Source organism: Balaenoptera musculus, chromosome 10, assembly GCF_009873245.2.
Source record: "Balaenoptera musculus isolate JJ_BM4_2016_0621 chromosome 10, mBalMus1.pri.v3, whole genome shotgun sequence".
Taxonomy (NCBI): Eukaryota; Metazoa; Chordata; class Mammalia; order Artiodactyla; family Balaenopteridae; genus Balaenoptera; species Balaenoptera musculus.
In genome coordinates this window covers 45,413,036-45,425,905 of record NC_045794.1, presented here as the reverse complement: position 1 = coordinate 45,425,905, position 12,870 = coordinate 45,413,036, and the positions used below count along the sequence as shown (strand labels likewise).

At 53.2% G+C, this 12,870-nt stretch overlaps 2 protein-coding genes across 2 annotated transcripts in view; both read left to right on the top strand.

Moving 5' to 3' along the window:
• Positions 1-932, top strand: part of MYO1A (myosin IA) — an 18,893-nt gene extending 17,961 nt beyond the window's left edge. Inside the window, exons 26-27 of the mRNA XM_036866066.1 lie at positions 173-300; positions 576-932. Coding sequence (XP_036721961.1) covers positions 173-300; positions 576-702 — 255 coding nt within the window. The 3' untranslated portion in view covers positions 703-932. The remainder of the gene's footprint in view (positions 1-172; positions 301-575) is intronic.
• TAC3 (tachykinin precursor 3) lies at positions 703-12,870 on the top strand. Its single transcript, XM_036866067.1, has 9 exons — positions 703-706; positions 1,605-1,660; positions 5,969-6,060; positions 6,630-6,748; positions 9,144-9,252; positions 9,445-9,474; positions 9,966-10,019; positions 10,422-10,496; positions 12,581-12,870. The coding sequence occupies exons 4-8, from the start codon at positions 6,635-6,637 to the stop codon at positions 10,493-10,495; spliced, it is 381 nt and encodes a 126-aa protein (XP_036721962.1). The 5' UTR covers positions 703-706; positions 1,605-1,660; positions 5,969-6,060; positions 6,630-6,634; the 3' UTR covers position 10,496; positions 12,581-12,870.

Genomic DNA, 12,870 nt, shown 5'->3' with positions numbered 1-12,870 from the left:
GAGCTGGGTGGGGGCAGGGCCCCAGACTGGAGAAGGTGGTGGGCATCACAGGGCTGGGGCGAGCTGGAGGCCATGGAGAGCAGACCTCTCACTCTGGGCCTTTGATATCTCCCAGGCTGCTCCTGAGGAGAAAAAAACGAATCCCTTCCCTGCTGTTTCTCTCCTTCCTAAGATATCATCAGTGGGCTCCAAGGGGGACTTCCTGCTGGTCAGCAAGCATGTGATTGAACTGCTGACCAAAATGTACCGGGCTGTGCTGGATGCCACGCAGAGGCAGCTTCCAGTCACCGTGACTGAGGAGTAAGGCCATGAGCTGGGGGTGAGGGATGGCTTGGGGCAGATGACCAAGCTGGCGGTCATTGTGACCAGGAAAATTTGTCCTGTCAGAAAGTGAAGCGTACTATGTCAGGTCAGGGCCACCCAAGTTCTCTGCGGCCTTGAGTCTTCTGACATAGGGGGCTGGTGGGGGGATGTCCTTGCCTCAAGAAGGGGAGGGGAAGCCACCATGAAAATACAGGAGTAGGGGTGAGGGGATGAGGGCACTAGCTTTGTCTTTCTGTCTGTTCCCCCTCCAGGTTCTCATTGAGGTTCAAGGAGAGCAGCTTGGCTGTCAAGGTCATCCAGGGCCCTGGGGGTGGTGGGAATGGCAAGCTGAGCTGCAAGAAGAAGGGGAGTCGTTGCCTGGAGGTGACTGTACAGTGAGGAGGTGCAGCAGTTTCTTCTTCCTGGACCAGCACCAGCCCCACTCCCACCCGCCCACCTTCGTGGGAGGCTCTCGTGCCTGAACCCTCTGGTGGGGGGTGGGGCTCAGAGAGTGCAGAACCCTTGAAGAGGACCTTGCTTCTCCCAATCCTTTCCAATCCTCTCTCCAAACTTAGCTTCCTCCCACCCTCAGCCTCTTTGCCCACTAATAAAACAAGAGGCTTTGCAAACGTTTGGTCATGTGGGTGGGTCCCTGTTCCCCCATCTTTTCACTGGCTTATACTTAGACCCTCTGCCCCCCTCCCTTTCCTCTCCTCAGGCTCCTTGGAGCCAGCTAATGCAGATAATAAGAATGAAAAAGAAGGGAAATTGTCTCCGGGCTCCTTGACCGGCTGAGCTCTGGCGGGGGTTTGGAGAGACTGGGGTGGGGGTGGGGCAGTCGGGGATGGGGCTCAGGTCGCAGGTGGCCAATGAGCTGATTCATTAAGTGTGTCCCTGGAGGGAAGAAGTGAGGAAACTGGGAGTTTCTTGGCAGAAACTGGGATCCTTTGGAGATTTAGCCCGAAAAGAGGCCCAAGGCTGGAGGGCTCATGCGAGCTGAGGTGAGCTGGGGAATGCAGGGTCCCCGGCTCCATAGCGCCCTCCACCCCAAGCTCAGCACTGGGCTTTGTCACACCTGCCCCCTGGCGCCCCTTTCCTTTCCGTACACCAGAGATGCCAGGCTGCTGCCAACAGTTATCTTACTAATCACTGCCCCACAGCTGGGGCCTGCAGCTGGTGGCACTTGACAGGGGGACACGCCCCCCCCACCCGGCCTCTCCCATCCCTATGACTGACCTCTTCCCTATCGTCTTCATTTATTTTCCATGTGTCATCGTCATTATTTCTTTCTTGGTTTCCAGCTGTCTCACACCATCTCCTTGTCCCCGTTGCTGTGGGCTCTGACTAATGTTAACACGTAAGAGTTTGTATAATGCTTTAAATATCACCCTCCCCCACTTCCTTCATGGCTATTTCCTCATAGATTCTGTCTTGTCTAAGCCTCTCCCACTCTGCTCTCTACCTTTGGGGAACAAGCAGCTCCTGGGTTTGCAGTAAAATGTAGACTGCGCTCTGTGCGAGCATACAAATGGCTGCCTTTTGTTTCTGTCTGGATGGCTCTGCCTCCTTTCGGACCTCTACCTTCCCTGCCTCTTCCCTGTCTCCGCTGAGCTCACTGTGCCTTGAGGCTGGGTCTCCCTCCACCTCAGCTTCCACTGGCAGGCAGCTCACTCCCCAGGTAATCATGCTGGCGGGAGACCTGATTAGCTCATACTCTTGCCTGCAGATTAATCTAGCCCTCAGAGCACAAGCCAGCCCCGTGTTCTGGCACACCCTGCTCTGAGCTGAGATGGGGCCCAGGGAGGCAGCTCTTCCCAGTGGGTGAGGGGTTAGAGCTGTCGTGGGGAGCCGTGTCCAGAGTTGGGGCTCTGGCCACCCTTCCGCCACCCCCAACAGTTCTCCCGTCCTTTACTTCTCAGAACCAGGCCGAGAGGGGGGTGGTGACCAGAGCCTGACCGCCCCCGCTCTCCGCCTCATCTCCTGCTCCCAGGGCCCAAATTGTCGTCACTTTCCCAGTGAAGTGTCTGGTCATTTTCAGAAGCAATTTCAGGAGAATATGCAGCTGCTGCTCCCTATCCTGCTTTTCCTTTCCCAGGGCTGAAGGCACTGTCAGCTCTCCGGGCTGGGAATGGTAGGAGGGGGGAGGGCTAGGGCCACTGCTCTCTTTCCTGTCCTCCCCCCCGTCAGTCATGTGGATAGATGCTAGGCTGAGGGAGGTGGGGGAGTCGTCTCTTCTTTACTCTCCCATCTCTCCCTCCCTCCTCCTCTTTCCTGTCTCTGCTTCTCTTCTCTTCTGGAGCTCAGGAGTGTGTGCTTTTGTCCCCTGAAGCCTACAGGGGCTCAGTTTCCCCACCTGTGTTACAGGGCTTGAATTGGCTCCATCATGATGGAAGAAGCTAAAGTTCTGCTGCCCACCCGTGCTCACAGCCAGTCCAGCTCTCTCAAAGTCTAGGCTGTTTGAGCCTCTGAGGGGCACGAGCCATCCTGGAGTCCCCTAACCCCCAAGAGGGGCCATTCGAGCATCTCACAGCACAAACCAGCTCTAGCTCAGCCCTCTTGGCTCAGCCCATTTCTTCCCCAGGCTCTGAGGGACTCTTCTCCTTGTGCTGTGGGTTGTCTCCCGGCTGTGTCCTGGCCACAGGACTCTGCATCCTTCCATTCCTCGCTGGTATCTCCACCCAGTGTCACATATGGCCCCGCCCCCTCCCTCAGCAGCCCGCAGCACCCCTCCAGGATGTCGAAGGGGTCCACGTGTTGCGCCCAAGCTGTGCATGTGGTGGAGATACGCAGGCCAGCTCGTGCACACAGGCACGTGGCCCACCTTGACCCCTGGGAATGGCCAACTAAAGCGTCTCAGCTCAGTGTTTTACTGGGTCACCCCCAACCTGCACCAGCACTAAAGAGGGGGGGCTCCAGAGGGAGGATCTGCTAGGGATCCTGCTCTGCTAGGCCAGCGACAGTTAGTGTCTGAGGTGTGGCTCAAATAAAGAGTAAGTGTTCAAAGGAAAAACACCTAGGTTCTCTGTAGCTGCAGCACCTGCTTTACATGCCATTTGCATATGATTTGTGGGCAAAGTGAAGCCCGGCCTGCCCTAGCCCTCCGAAGCCTCCCTCCTTCATCACCTCTCTGACTTAGCATCAGCTCTTTCGTCTTTGCTAATCCCAGAGATCAAGGGGTGATCAATTCTCCCTGCCGTTCCCTTGCTCCCCCCATCCTTGGCTCCTGCCATCCTCTGTGAGATGCCTCATCATCAAAGGACATTATTCATGACGGACCTTTGCTGAAGCCTTGCTTCCCTAGTCCCAGGGCTTGGGGGCAGGGATGGATGGGTTGGTGGGGGAGGGAGGCTGATGGAGAGATGGGACCCAGGAGGCTTTTGTTCTTAGCCCTCAGTCTAACACATTCTTCCTACTGCACCCCCAATTTCCTCCAGCCTGCCCAGCTTGGATCTCCTTTTCCAGATTGGTGAGGGAGGAGAAGAGGAGGAGGTGGGAGATGGCCAAGTCCAATTAGGAATAGCATCTGAGCTTCTCAAAGGCATGAACCAGTCATGCCATTAACATGTAAACAGCCTTCCACTTCTACTCTTTATTCCACTAAAGGCTCCCAACCCTGAGTCCTGGGCCATGGTTGCCCCACGGAGCCCTGTAATTAGCTGGGTAATGGGAAGCCTTTAATGAGGCCCCATTGGCCTCTTACATAATTAAGGGGCCTTGAGACCTAGCTGCTGCCCTCACTCGGGGATGAACATGGGGCCCCGTGAAGCTGGAATGACTTCTCAGTATGGCCCAAACCACAGGGTGGGTAAGGTGGGGAGACAAACATTTCAGGACCTTAGCAGTGCTTGAGGCTCTGTGGAGGATCCACATTGTGGGCCGCAATGCAAGAAGCTGGACTCAGGCTTCCTTTTTTGTTTTATAAATAAATTTTTATTGAGCACATATTATATGCTAAGCACTATAGAGCTAGGGATCCAACAGTAAAGCGACGAAAGTTCTTGCCCTTATAATGCTGACATTCTGGTGGGATGTGGGGTAGACAGACTATAAGTAAAATTGCAGTATGTTTGATGTAATGTATGAAGAAAAGAAATGAAGGGATATGGAGAATGGAGTGGTAGTAATTTTAAATAGGGTGATTGGGGAAGGTGCTGGTGAGCAGAAGTCTTTGTAGTAAATATGCAACAGAGCTATGATTCTCTTCCCAATCCCAAGATGTAGAAGAGTACAAGGTCCCAAATCTCCAGGTCTTTTGGAGAGGTGGACCCCCAACTCCCTCTGGGAGACTTAACTGTTTCCTTACTGGTCAAAGTACAGACCAGTGCAGTAAAATGAAGGGGAGGTTTGGAGTGAGAAAAAACCTGAATTTGAGGCTGTTCTCCAATAGCTATATGTCCTAGAGCATGTGACTGAACTTTTTGAGCCTCAGTTCCCTCATCTGAAAATAGGAATATTTCCTACTCACACGGTGGAGGTGATGAAAATCAGTTGGATTGCTCTCTGCCGAAGCGTCTTGCAAATGTTCAAATTCTGCACCCATTATAAACGCTAAGAGTGATGATTGCTCTGGAGCCGGCTTTCACTTTCCCTCCCCTCATCTACAGCAGTTATGTTTTTCTCTCTGGGTCTTTTCTCTCTGGATCTGGGTCAGATCCTGACTCTGCCTCTCCCCCGGGATTCTCTTACCTTGGGTGGGAAGTGAGCAGAATAAGGCCCCTCGACTGTGGGGCGTGAACCAGAGGCTTGGAAGTTCAGGGGAGAAGATGCCTAAGCTGTAGGGAGACAGATTAGAGTGGGAAAAAATGCAACTGTGAGGAGAAAAAGAAGCAGTTAAGAGATCAGTGCTGGAGCGGGGGTGAGGGTAGGGGAACAACTCAGCCGTGGTGCTCTGTCCCTCCTTTCAGAGATGACAGCAGGAAGGATAGAAGTCAGAACCCTGGAAGGATGCAACTACGTCAGGCTGATGCAGGGGTCAAGAGTGGGGTGGGAGGCCATGGGGAGAGGCGCCGGCACTGGGGAGGTGGAGGGGGGCAGACCCTGGAGTTTTCTGCATTCACTAGTGGGGAGAAGTACTGACCCTACTGGTCTGAGGACCAACGCGATGGGTCACCTCCAGCTGGGAGGAGGACAGAGGGAGAACTGAGGACTGGAGGGTGTGCCAGACTCACCTCTCAATCGTCAGGGACCTGAGCCTGCTCATCCTGGTGGTGGAAGGGCCAGAGCAGCACCTGGCGGAAATTGTTTCGGCCAGGCAGTTGAGGCTGGAAGTTTAAAGGGCAAAGAGCTGGTGGGTGGACAAGGAGCAGAAAGAGCCCAGGGACCGCACCTATTGAGTTGGCTCCGGCACGGAAATTTTGTGACAAACCGTACGCAATATCATCCCTTAGCATGCACAGCTCAGGGGCTATTGGACTGTGGGCTGCTGGATAACCCCCGCTCACTGCTGGGTTTGTGCTGTGTGTGTGTGTGTGTGTGTGTGGCTGCAGCCTATATCCCTCTTCCCCCCACCAGCCTCCCCCTCCCCTCCAGCCACCCTGGGATTGGTGATTCTCAGCCCCTCCCCCGGCTCCCCCAGACCCTCCCAGAGCCTTTATCTGGGAGCTGGGCCGGAGCTCCTGCCACATTCCCCAAGCCCCTCCACTCCCCATTTCTCTCTTCACGGCAGCACCAGCAGCGTGTGTGGGGAGCAGACAGTGCTCCCGGCCAGCTCCCTGATCCTGCCAGAGCATCTGCCCCAGGCTCAGAGCCGCTCCACAGGTAGGCACAAGCGGCAGAATGTTGGATGGACAGGAGCTGGCAGCAAAGGACAGGGGCAGAGTCAGGAGGGAATAAAGGTGGCAGCCTTTGATCGGGGAGCAGGATACTGGGAAGGTGGGCAGAAGGAATCAATGGGGGTTGATGTAGTAATGTTTGGAGCCTGTGGGTACAGACTGATCCTTCCTATATTAGAAAGTTTTTGCCTAAGTCTTGCGGTACCTAGGGCTGGAAAATAGCATCCAGGATCCCTCCTCAAGCCGACTAAGGAAATAGACCCATGCACGTCCTATAAATCTATTATCTTCCCTGGGAGGCTAGAGTCCCCCACATTATCGCGCCATTGCTCATTGCCAGGTGCATATCCTGGGGAAATATGTGATGGGGGAGCAGGGAAACTGAGCGCCTCCCAGCTCAGAGACTCTCCTAGACTAAGGCTTGGGCGGGAGAGTTGGGGGCTGGGGAAGCAGGGTCAAGCCAGGCTGCTAGTCGTGAATGTCTCCCATGTCTGCACCTGTGTTGTGTCCTCCTCCTCCTTGCCTTCCCCCTGTCCTGTCTCTCTGCACTCCTAGGCATCATGAGGAGTGTCCCGCTGTTTGCAGTTATCCTGGCCCTCAGCTTGGCTCGGAGTTTTGGGGCGGTCTGTGAGGAGTCAGAGGAACAGGGGGTGCCTGGTGAGAGCCACAGCAAGGTAAGGCACCCCCTCTGGCTCACCCAGCCTGGCAGAGTACGGGGCAGCATCATAGGCTGCACTCTGCCTGTCCCACCATGGTAGGGAGGAAGGTGGGACGGGCGTGTTGGGAGTTACCCGTCAGAGGGTTTGACAGCTCGGCCTCTCCAGTGACCTCATGTTCTCCCAGTATGTCTGTCCGTGTCTCTGTCCCTCTGCGTGTCTTTGACACCTTGTACATAAAATGTGCGGCACTAATATGTTGTTTGGTTGGTTGATTGTCTGGTGACCTGGTGATTGGATGGTACTGCGAGGGTAGGATAGGGTGGTCTCAGGTTCCCTATGGTCCAGCTCAGGTTCTGTCCCTTTACAGGGGGGCAGATCCTCCCCACTTCCTGGATGGTATGAAACACAGTCAGAACTTCTCTCCCCAATAGTCGTTTGTGTGCTCTTTTACCTATCAGCTATATGTATTATTTTATTTTAAAACTCAAATAAATGCCCTTATCCCCTGCTCATCCACCCCCAATAACCTCAGGTGCTCCTAACATCCCAACCCTTTCTTCCCTCCTCTCCCATGTCCCTCTCTAGCCTCTGCTTAGTCAGGATAGGAAAAAACCCCACAAAACAGGTTGGGCCCCAATTTCCAAAGTTCATCTAAGAAAAAGAGTAGGAGTTGTCAGGGTAGGGGTACTGGGGGAGAGCAGGGAGGAAGTCTTCTCAAGGTTTTGAAAAGACAGCAGTTACATTGGTACGAATGCTTTTAAGATGATTACAGGTGGAACTTACTACAAATTCAGTGTGTGAAGTCTAACTGCCTCTGCAGCTCAGATCTGTTTAGCATCTCATTACAGGAGGTGCGCAGAGTATTTGAACAATTTGGGGAAGTGGCTGCGTGGGAAGTTGTGGGCTCGGCAAAGAGAGAGATCACCAGCCTTCATCCAGCTGGTGAGGTGTCCCAAGGCATGATAGGTTGGCATCCTTGCAGTAGTTGCACCAGCTCCAAAAGACCAGAACCAGTTCAAAAAACACACAGCGAGTGCCAGATATGGGCTGGACACTGTGGAGCCCAAAGTTCCAGCTGGAGACACTCAGAATATCTGGGTCTATTCCTCTGAGACAAACTTGCTTTGAAACCTTGCCCCTCTTGGTCAATAAAATAGAGATTGCCATCCTGCCCCTTCTTCCTGCAGGTCCGAGAGGATGAGGGAAATTGGGACGGAACGGGAGTAGGATGTATGTGTGCCTGGGCAGCCAGGTTGGCACGTGTGTGGGTGCATCCTGGGTAAATGCCCATCTGCGTGTGCTCAGCCGCCCAAGGACCCCTAGGCTCTGGAGAGAGAGGCACCGCTGAGATTCAAGGTGAAAATCTCCAAACATGATCAATTGTCATTATCTCTCTGCAGCCGCAATAAACTGGGTGTGTGATGTGTGCCCACCAACCATCCTGCTGTGCCCAAGTTGCTAAAAAAGAAACCACCAAGATGAGAAAGAACCCCTGTTTGGCAGCAGGTCTAGAATGGGGTTCATCTGTGGAGGGGAAGAAGAGGCTTCATTCTGAGCATGCTGCCTTCGTGAAATTCTAAATCCAGGGGAGAGAGGGGAGAGGGAGAGAAAACCAGAGGTAGAAACCTAATGGAGAAGAAAAGAGAGGGCGAGGTGGTGGGAAACGCAGAGAGAGGAACATCCACGGACACAGTGCAGAGTGGGGGCAATTTCAGGATTGCTGGTGGCCCTGGCTGCCTACCCCCACCTGTCCCCAGGACCGAGTCCTGTCTGTGACTCAATCATGGAGCACAGACCAGAAGACACTAGCTCTGTCTGATGAGCCTTTCTTGGGAGTGCGGGAATTCCTGGCTCATTCACTTAGTGGGGCAACCACATCGTTGGTCAAACCGGTTCCGGGTGTGCCAGGGAGAAAAGAACCAATGGCCCTTCTCACTGAGAGGTGGCAGGAGCTGGGAGGGGGCCCCAAGGGTCAGTCCCCTTTGAGCTTGGGATATAGCATGACCAACTGTCCCAGCTTGAACACTGAAAGCCCCACATACCTGGGCAAACCGGGACAGTTGGTCGGCCTACAGGGATGCCCAATGTGTTCCCTTTACATGTACTTCCCAAACCTTGCTGTGCCTATGAATCACCTGGGGGCTGGTTAAGATGCAGATTCTGTCTCAGTAGGTCTGGCGTAGGACCAAGATTATGTATTTTTAACAAGCTCCCAGCGGCGATGCTGCTGGTCCATGGACCACACTTTGAGAGCCTACTTCTCTTCTAGTGTAAACCAGAGGAAATCCTGAAAGAAATAGGACATTAAGTTCAGCTGTGATGAGCTCAAGAAGAGGCCATTTCTTGTGGGGAAAGAGTGAGTGGATTGGGTGTGAGCCTCCTCCTCAGCCCTCTTTGTTTCTCTCCCCAGAAGGACTCGAATCTCTACCAGCTGCCCCCCTCGTTGCTCCGGAGACTCTATGACAGCCGCTCAGTCTCCCTGGATGGATTGCTCAAAATGCTGAGCAAGGCTAGCGTGGGTAGGAAGCAGCCCCGGGCAGAGGGGCGTGTGGGGCAGGATTCTGAAGATTAAATAGGCCTGGGAGACCCCTTCGAGTGCGAAGGAGACTGGAGATGGCTTAGTGAATTATTGAGGGCTGTGATCTGAACCCCCTCTAATCATCACTTTGCAGATTCCTTTCCCCAGTTACATGCCTGTTCTTGCTTCACAGGTCCTAAGGAGTCGTCACTTCCCCAGAAACGTGAGTAGCCTCTTCTCCCTCCCGATCTCTGCTGACCACTTGCCTAGAGCTCCATGGGCACAGGGCCCAGTGACTATTTCGGCTGGCCCCGGCTCAGCTGGCGCAAACAACATGCCAGCTGCAACTGCTCAGCCAGCCTTTCCTGAATGTGAGAGGCCGCTGAGAGCCAGAGGAAGCAGGTGTGCGGGGCACGGTGGAGTCTCCCTCCACTGGTAGGTTAGTGGGAACCAAGAGGATCTCTTGGTGGCTGTGAAGATTCTAAGCCAGGCACCTGCTGGGTGGGAGAATTTTAGAGAGTTCCCGAAATGCGGGGGAGGGAGAGGTAGACAGAGAGGGTGGGCTTAGGGGACAGCCTGCTAACTGCGGGGAGTAAGCTGTGGTGAGACACAAACAGAGACCAGAAACCCAACCTCAGAAGTCTTGACACATGTCTGGGGAAATGTATCAGCCCCTCACTATCACTGCTGAAAATGTTGGCCCTGTTTCTGCAGGTGACATGCATGACTTCTTTGTGGGTCTCATGGGCAAGAGGAACATCCAGCCAGGTAGGAACATGTGGAGGTCGGTGGAAGGGCTAGGGTGCTGGCAAAGATGTAGCAGAAGTCAGCTGCTTCATATTTGTCACCAGAGGGAAAGACAGGACTTTTCTTAGCTACAGTGAGGGTTCCTCCGCCCCTTCTACCCAATCGGCTTGGATCCACAGTCCAGCCCTCCCCAGGAGCACAGGACGGAGACCTTTATAAGATAGTCCTGCTGCAGCTGGGAGGGGGTCAGGCAAGCTCTGCTTCTCCCCCACCCCCCGCCCCCATCTCCCAAACAGAGCATCCCTCTACTTCCCAACTCTGTCTTCCAAAGCTGTCCTTCATAGCCAGCCCTTTGCTATTGGGTCAGGGTGAAGGTCATATGCAGAAAAATCCCTCCTAACTACACTGTTTACTTCACCCCAGACACTCCTATTGATATGAACCAAGAGAACGTCCCCAGCTTTGGCACCTTCAAGTATCCCTCGAACGTGGAATGAGGTAAGGACTTAGGGAGAGGAGAGGGGACTGTGTATGTGTATGTGTGTGTGGGGGGTAGGTTGCCAGAGGAGCATTGGAGCATTTCCTCTGATGCTATGTGTATTAATGCTCATAATTAATGGCCTAAATACACTACCAGTGCCTGACACTTAGAAGTGTGTGCTTGCCTGTGATCACACACACACACAGACACACACACACCCTGTTTCTCATCTCTTTCCAGTCTCATGGACCCCCGCTTACGACTGAGTGGTAGGAAATGGCAAGGGAGGGGTTTCCCCTGGGGTTTCTTTGATGAGCAACTTCTCTTGTTTGGACTCCATTCTTGTGATTTGTGCAAAAGGTGGAGAGATCATCATCTGATAATTACAGGTACCACATCTATTCACAGGTGAAGCATTTTGCTTCCCAGGCAGGCTGAAACCATTCAGACCATTCAGAATCTCGGGTTACCGGGTCCACTATATAGTTATTTGCAAGGGTGATTTAGGAAGAAATGCAACAAACTCTGAAATCTAATGGGGAGTAGCTGGAAACTATATCTTAATCGCTCTGGGCAGTGGAATGAATATGAGCATGGCCTGAGTTTGAATCCTGGATCTGCCACTCACTAGCTGTGTCCCTTGGCCAGGTTACAAAACCCTTCTGTGCCTCAATTTCCTCATCTGAACAACAGGGGTCATAGTATTATCTTGCAGGGCTGTGGTTTTGAGTCTAGGTAAAGTGTTCAGAACAGTGCCTGGCACACAGTGCTGTGTGTTGGCTTTACTGTGATTGTTGCAGTCTGGGAGGTGTGGGGAAGGTCCCAGGGTTGCCCCTGGCGGGCTCTGGTCTGTCTGCCTGGAGCTGTCTGGGCTGGACCCTGGGCCCGAGTAGGCTGACAGCTCTTCCACTTGGTATGCAAGTGTGAGTCCCCCAGGGAAGTGTCTTGTCAAAACACGGAACCGTCCGCCTCGACACCATCTTCCCACACACAGCAATAGCAGCTCACTGATGGCTTTCTTTGCACTGGCTTCCACTGAAGGTGTCAGGGGAGGAAAGGAGAGGGATCAGGAAGGCTCAGTCTTCACAGAGACTCCTGCCCCTCTCTCTGTGGCCCTGTTACCCACACTCATTGGTCTCAAGGGAGCCCCAAGGACCAGGAGCAGGCTCTCAATGAAACTGCCTGTGTGTGACTCCCCGGGCCCAGAGACTGGGTCTGGCCCCCCATTCAGTGTAGGGCAAGAGGGTACAAAAAGCCGTAATAACCGTAACTCACTGATTACATGGTACTTACTGTATCATTTTGCTCTCATTAGATTGTTATTTCAGTCCTGCCGACGGCCAGATAATTATACGGGCAGCTATATCTGGATGACGTACACTCCCCAACGTTATGCATCGGCCATAAAGATAATTACAGTGCAATTTTGCCATAGTATTTTATACAAATGGCAGAAAGAAGTGCATTGTGGAAATCTACTTTTAATGCTTTCTGGTGAACCTAGGCTCTTTCAGAGGGACCAGGACCATAACTGCAGCCCTCATAATCTCACCACTGATGGTGCATTCTCAACCTGTTAGGTGCCGGGAAGAATAGACACTAGGTCCCTGGGGGCTGGCATTTCAAGGAGGTTAGATGAGATGGATCAACACAGATCATTGTGCCGTCTTATTCATGTGAAACTGCTGAAAAAGGAAGTGATCCCTGGGCCTGTCCTTCCTCTAGGAGGTTTCTGGAAAGAGGAGGAGGGACTGGGTGAGGCCAGGGGAGCATTAGTGCCAGGGTGCATTGGACAGGGCTGTGTGTATGCCTGGCTCATAGGGAATGCCAGGATGCTATGAACTTTGCCAGTACTTCTTTCTGCATGGGCCCCTCAGACCATAGAGTGATAAACATGGCAGCTGGGAAGACGCATGCACCTGTGGCTAGGAGAGTTCAGTCCTCTAGTTCAAAGTCTACAGGGATAGCTGAGGGTTAAGACTTCCATTCTCTCTACTTCTCCCTTACAGATGCCCCTCCCTTTCTCTCCTGCCTCCCCAGTGGGTGTTTGGTGGGAGTTTTACAGGACAGAGATGTGATTTCTTCTTTATTTGGTCCTCAGCACTCCACTTCTGGACTCCTGGGCTGCATCGTGAAGACACCTGTCACCCTCTCCCAATCCCCAGGTGCACGCACTCCTATTTCCCTTCCTCTCCCACATCCTTGTAACACTCTTGTGCTTTGACCCCTTCTCCAACCCTCTACCCCACCCGCTGTAGAAACTGCCTAGTGAGCCTCCCCAGTCCCTGCAGGCATTGACTATAGATTGCCCTGGAGTTTCTGTAGCATCCTAAAAATATGATGTCTCTCTCCACACCTCAACAATAAAGGATTTTTACATATTATGACCTA

What these genes read in the sequence shown, in the direction of transcription:
- TAC3 (XM_036866067.1), top strand. Translation starts at nt 6,635, where the DNA reads ATGAGGAGTGTCCCGCTGTTTGCAGTTATCCTGGCCCTCAGCTTGGCT. An exon ending in GTCGTCACTTCCCCAGAAAC is followed by an intron (nt 9,475 to 9,965) that starts GTGAGTAGCCTC and finishes CTGTTTCTGCAG; the next exon opens with GTGACATGCATGACTTCTTT. An exon ending in CAAGAGGAACATCCAGCCAG is followed by an intron (nt 10,020 to 10,421) that starts GTAGGAACATGT and finishes ACTTCACCCCAG; the next exon opens with ACACTCCTATTGATATGAAC.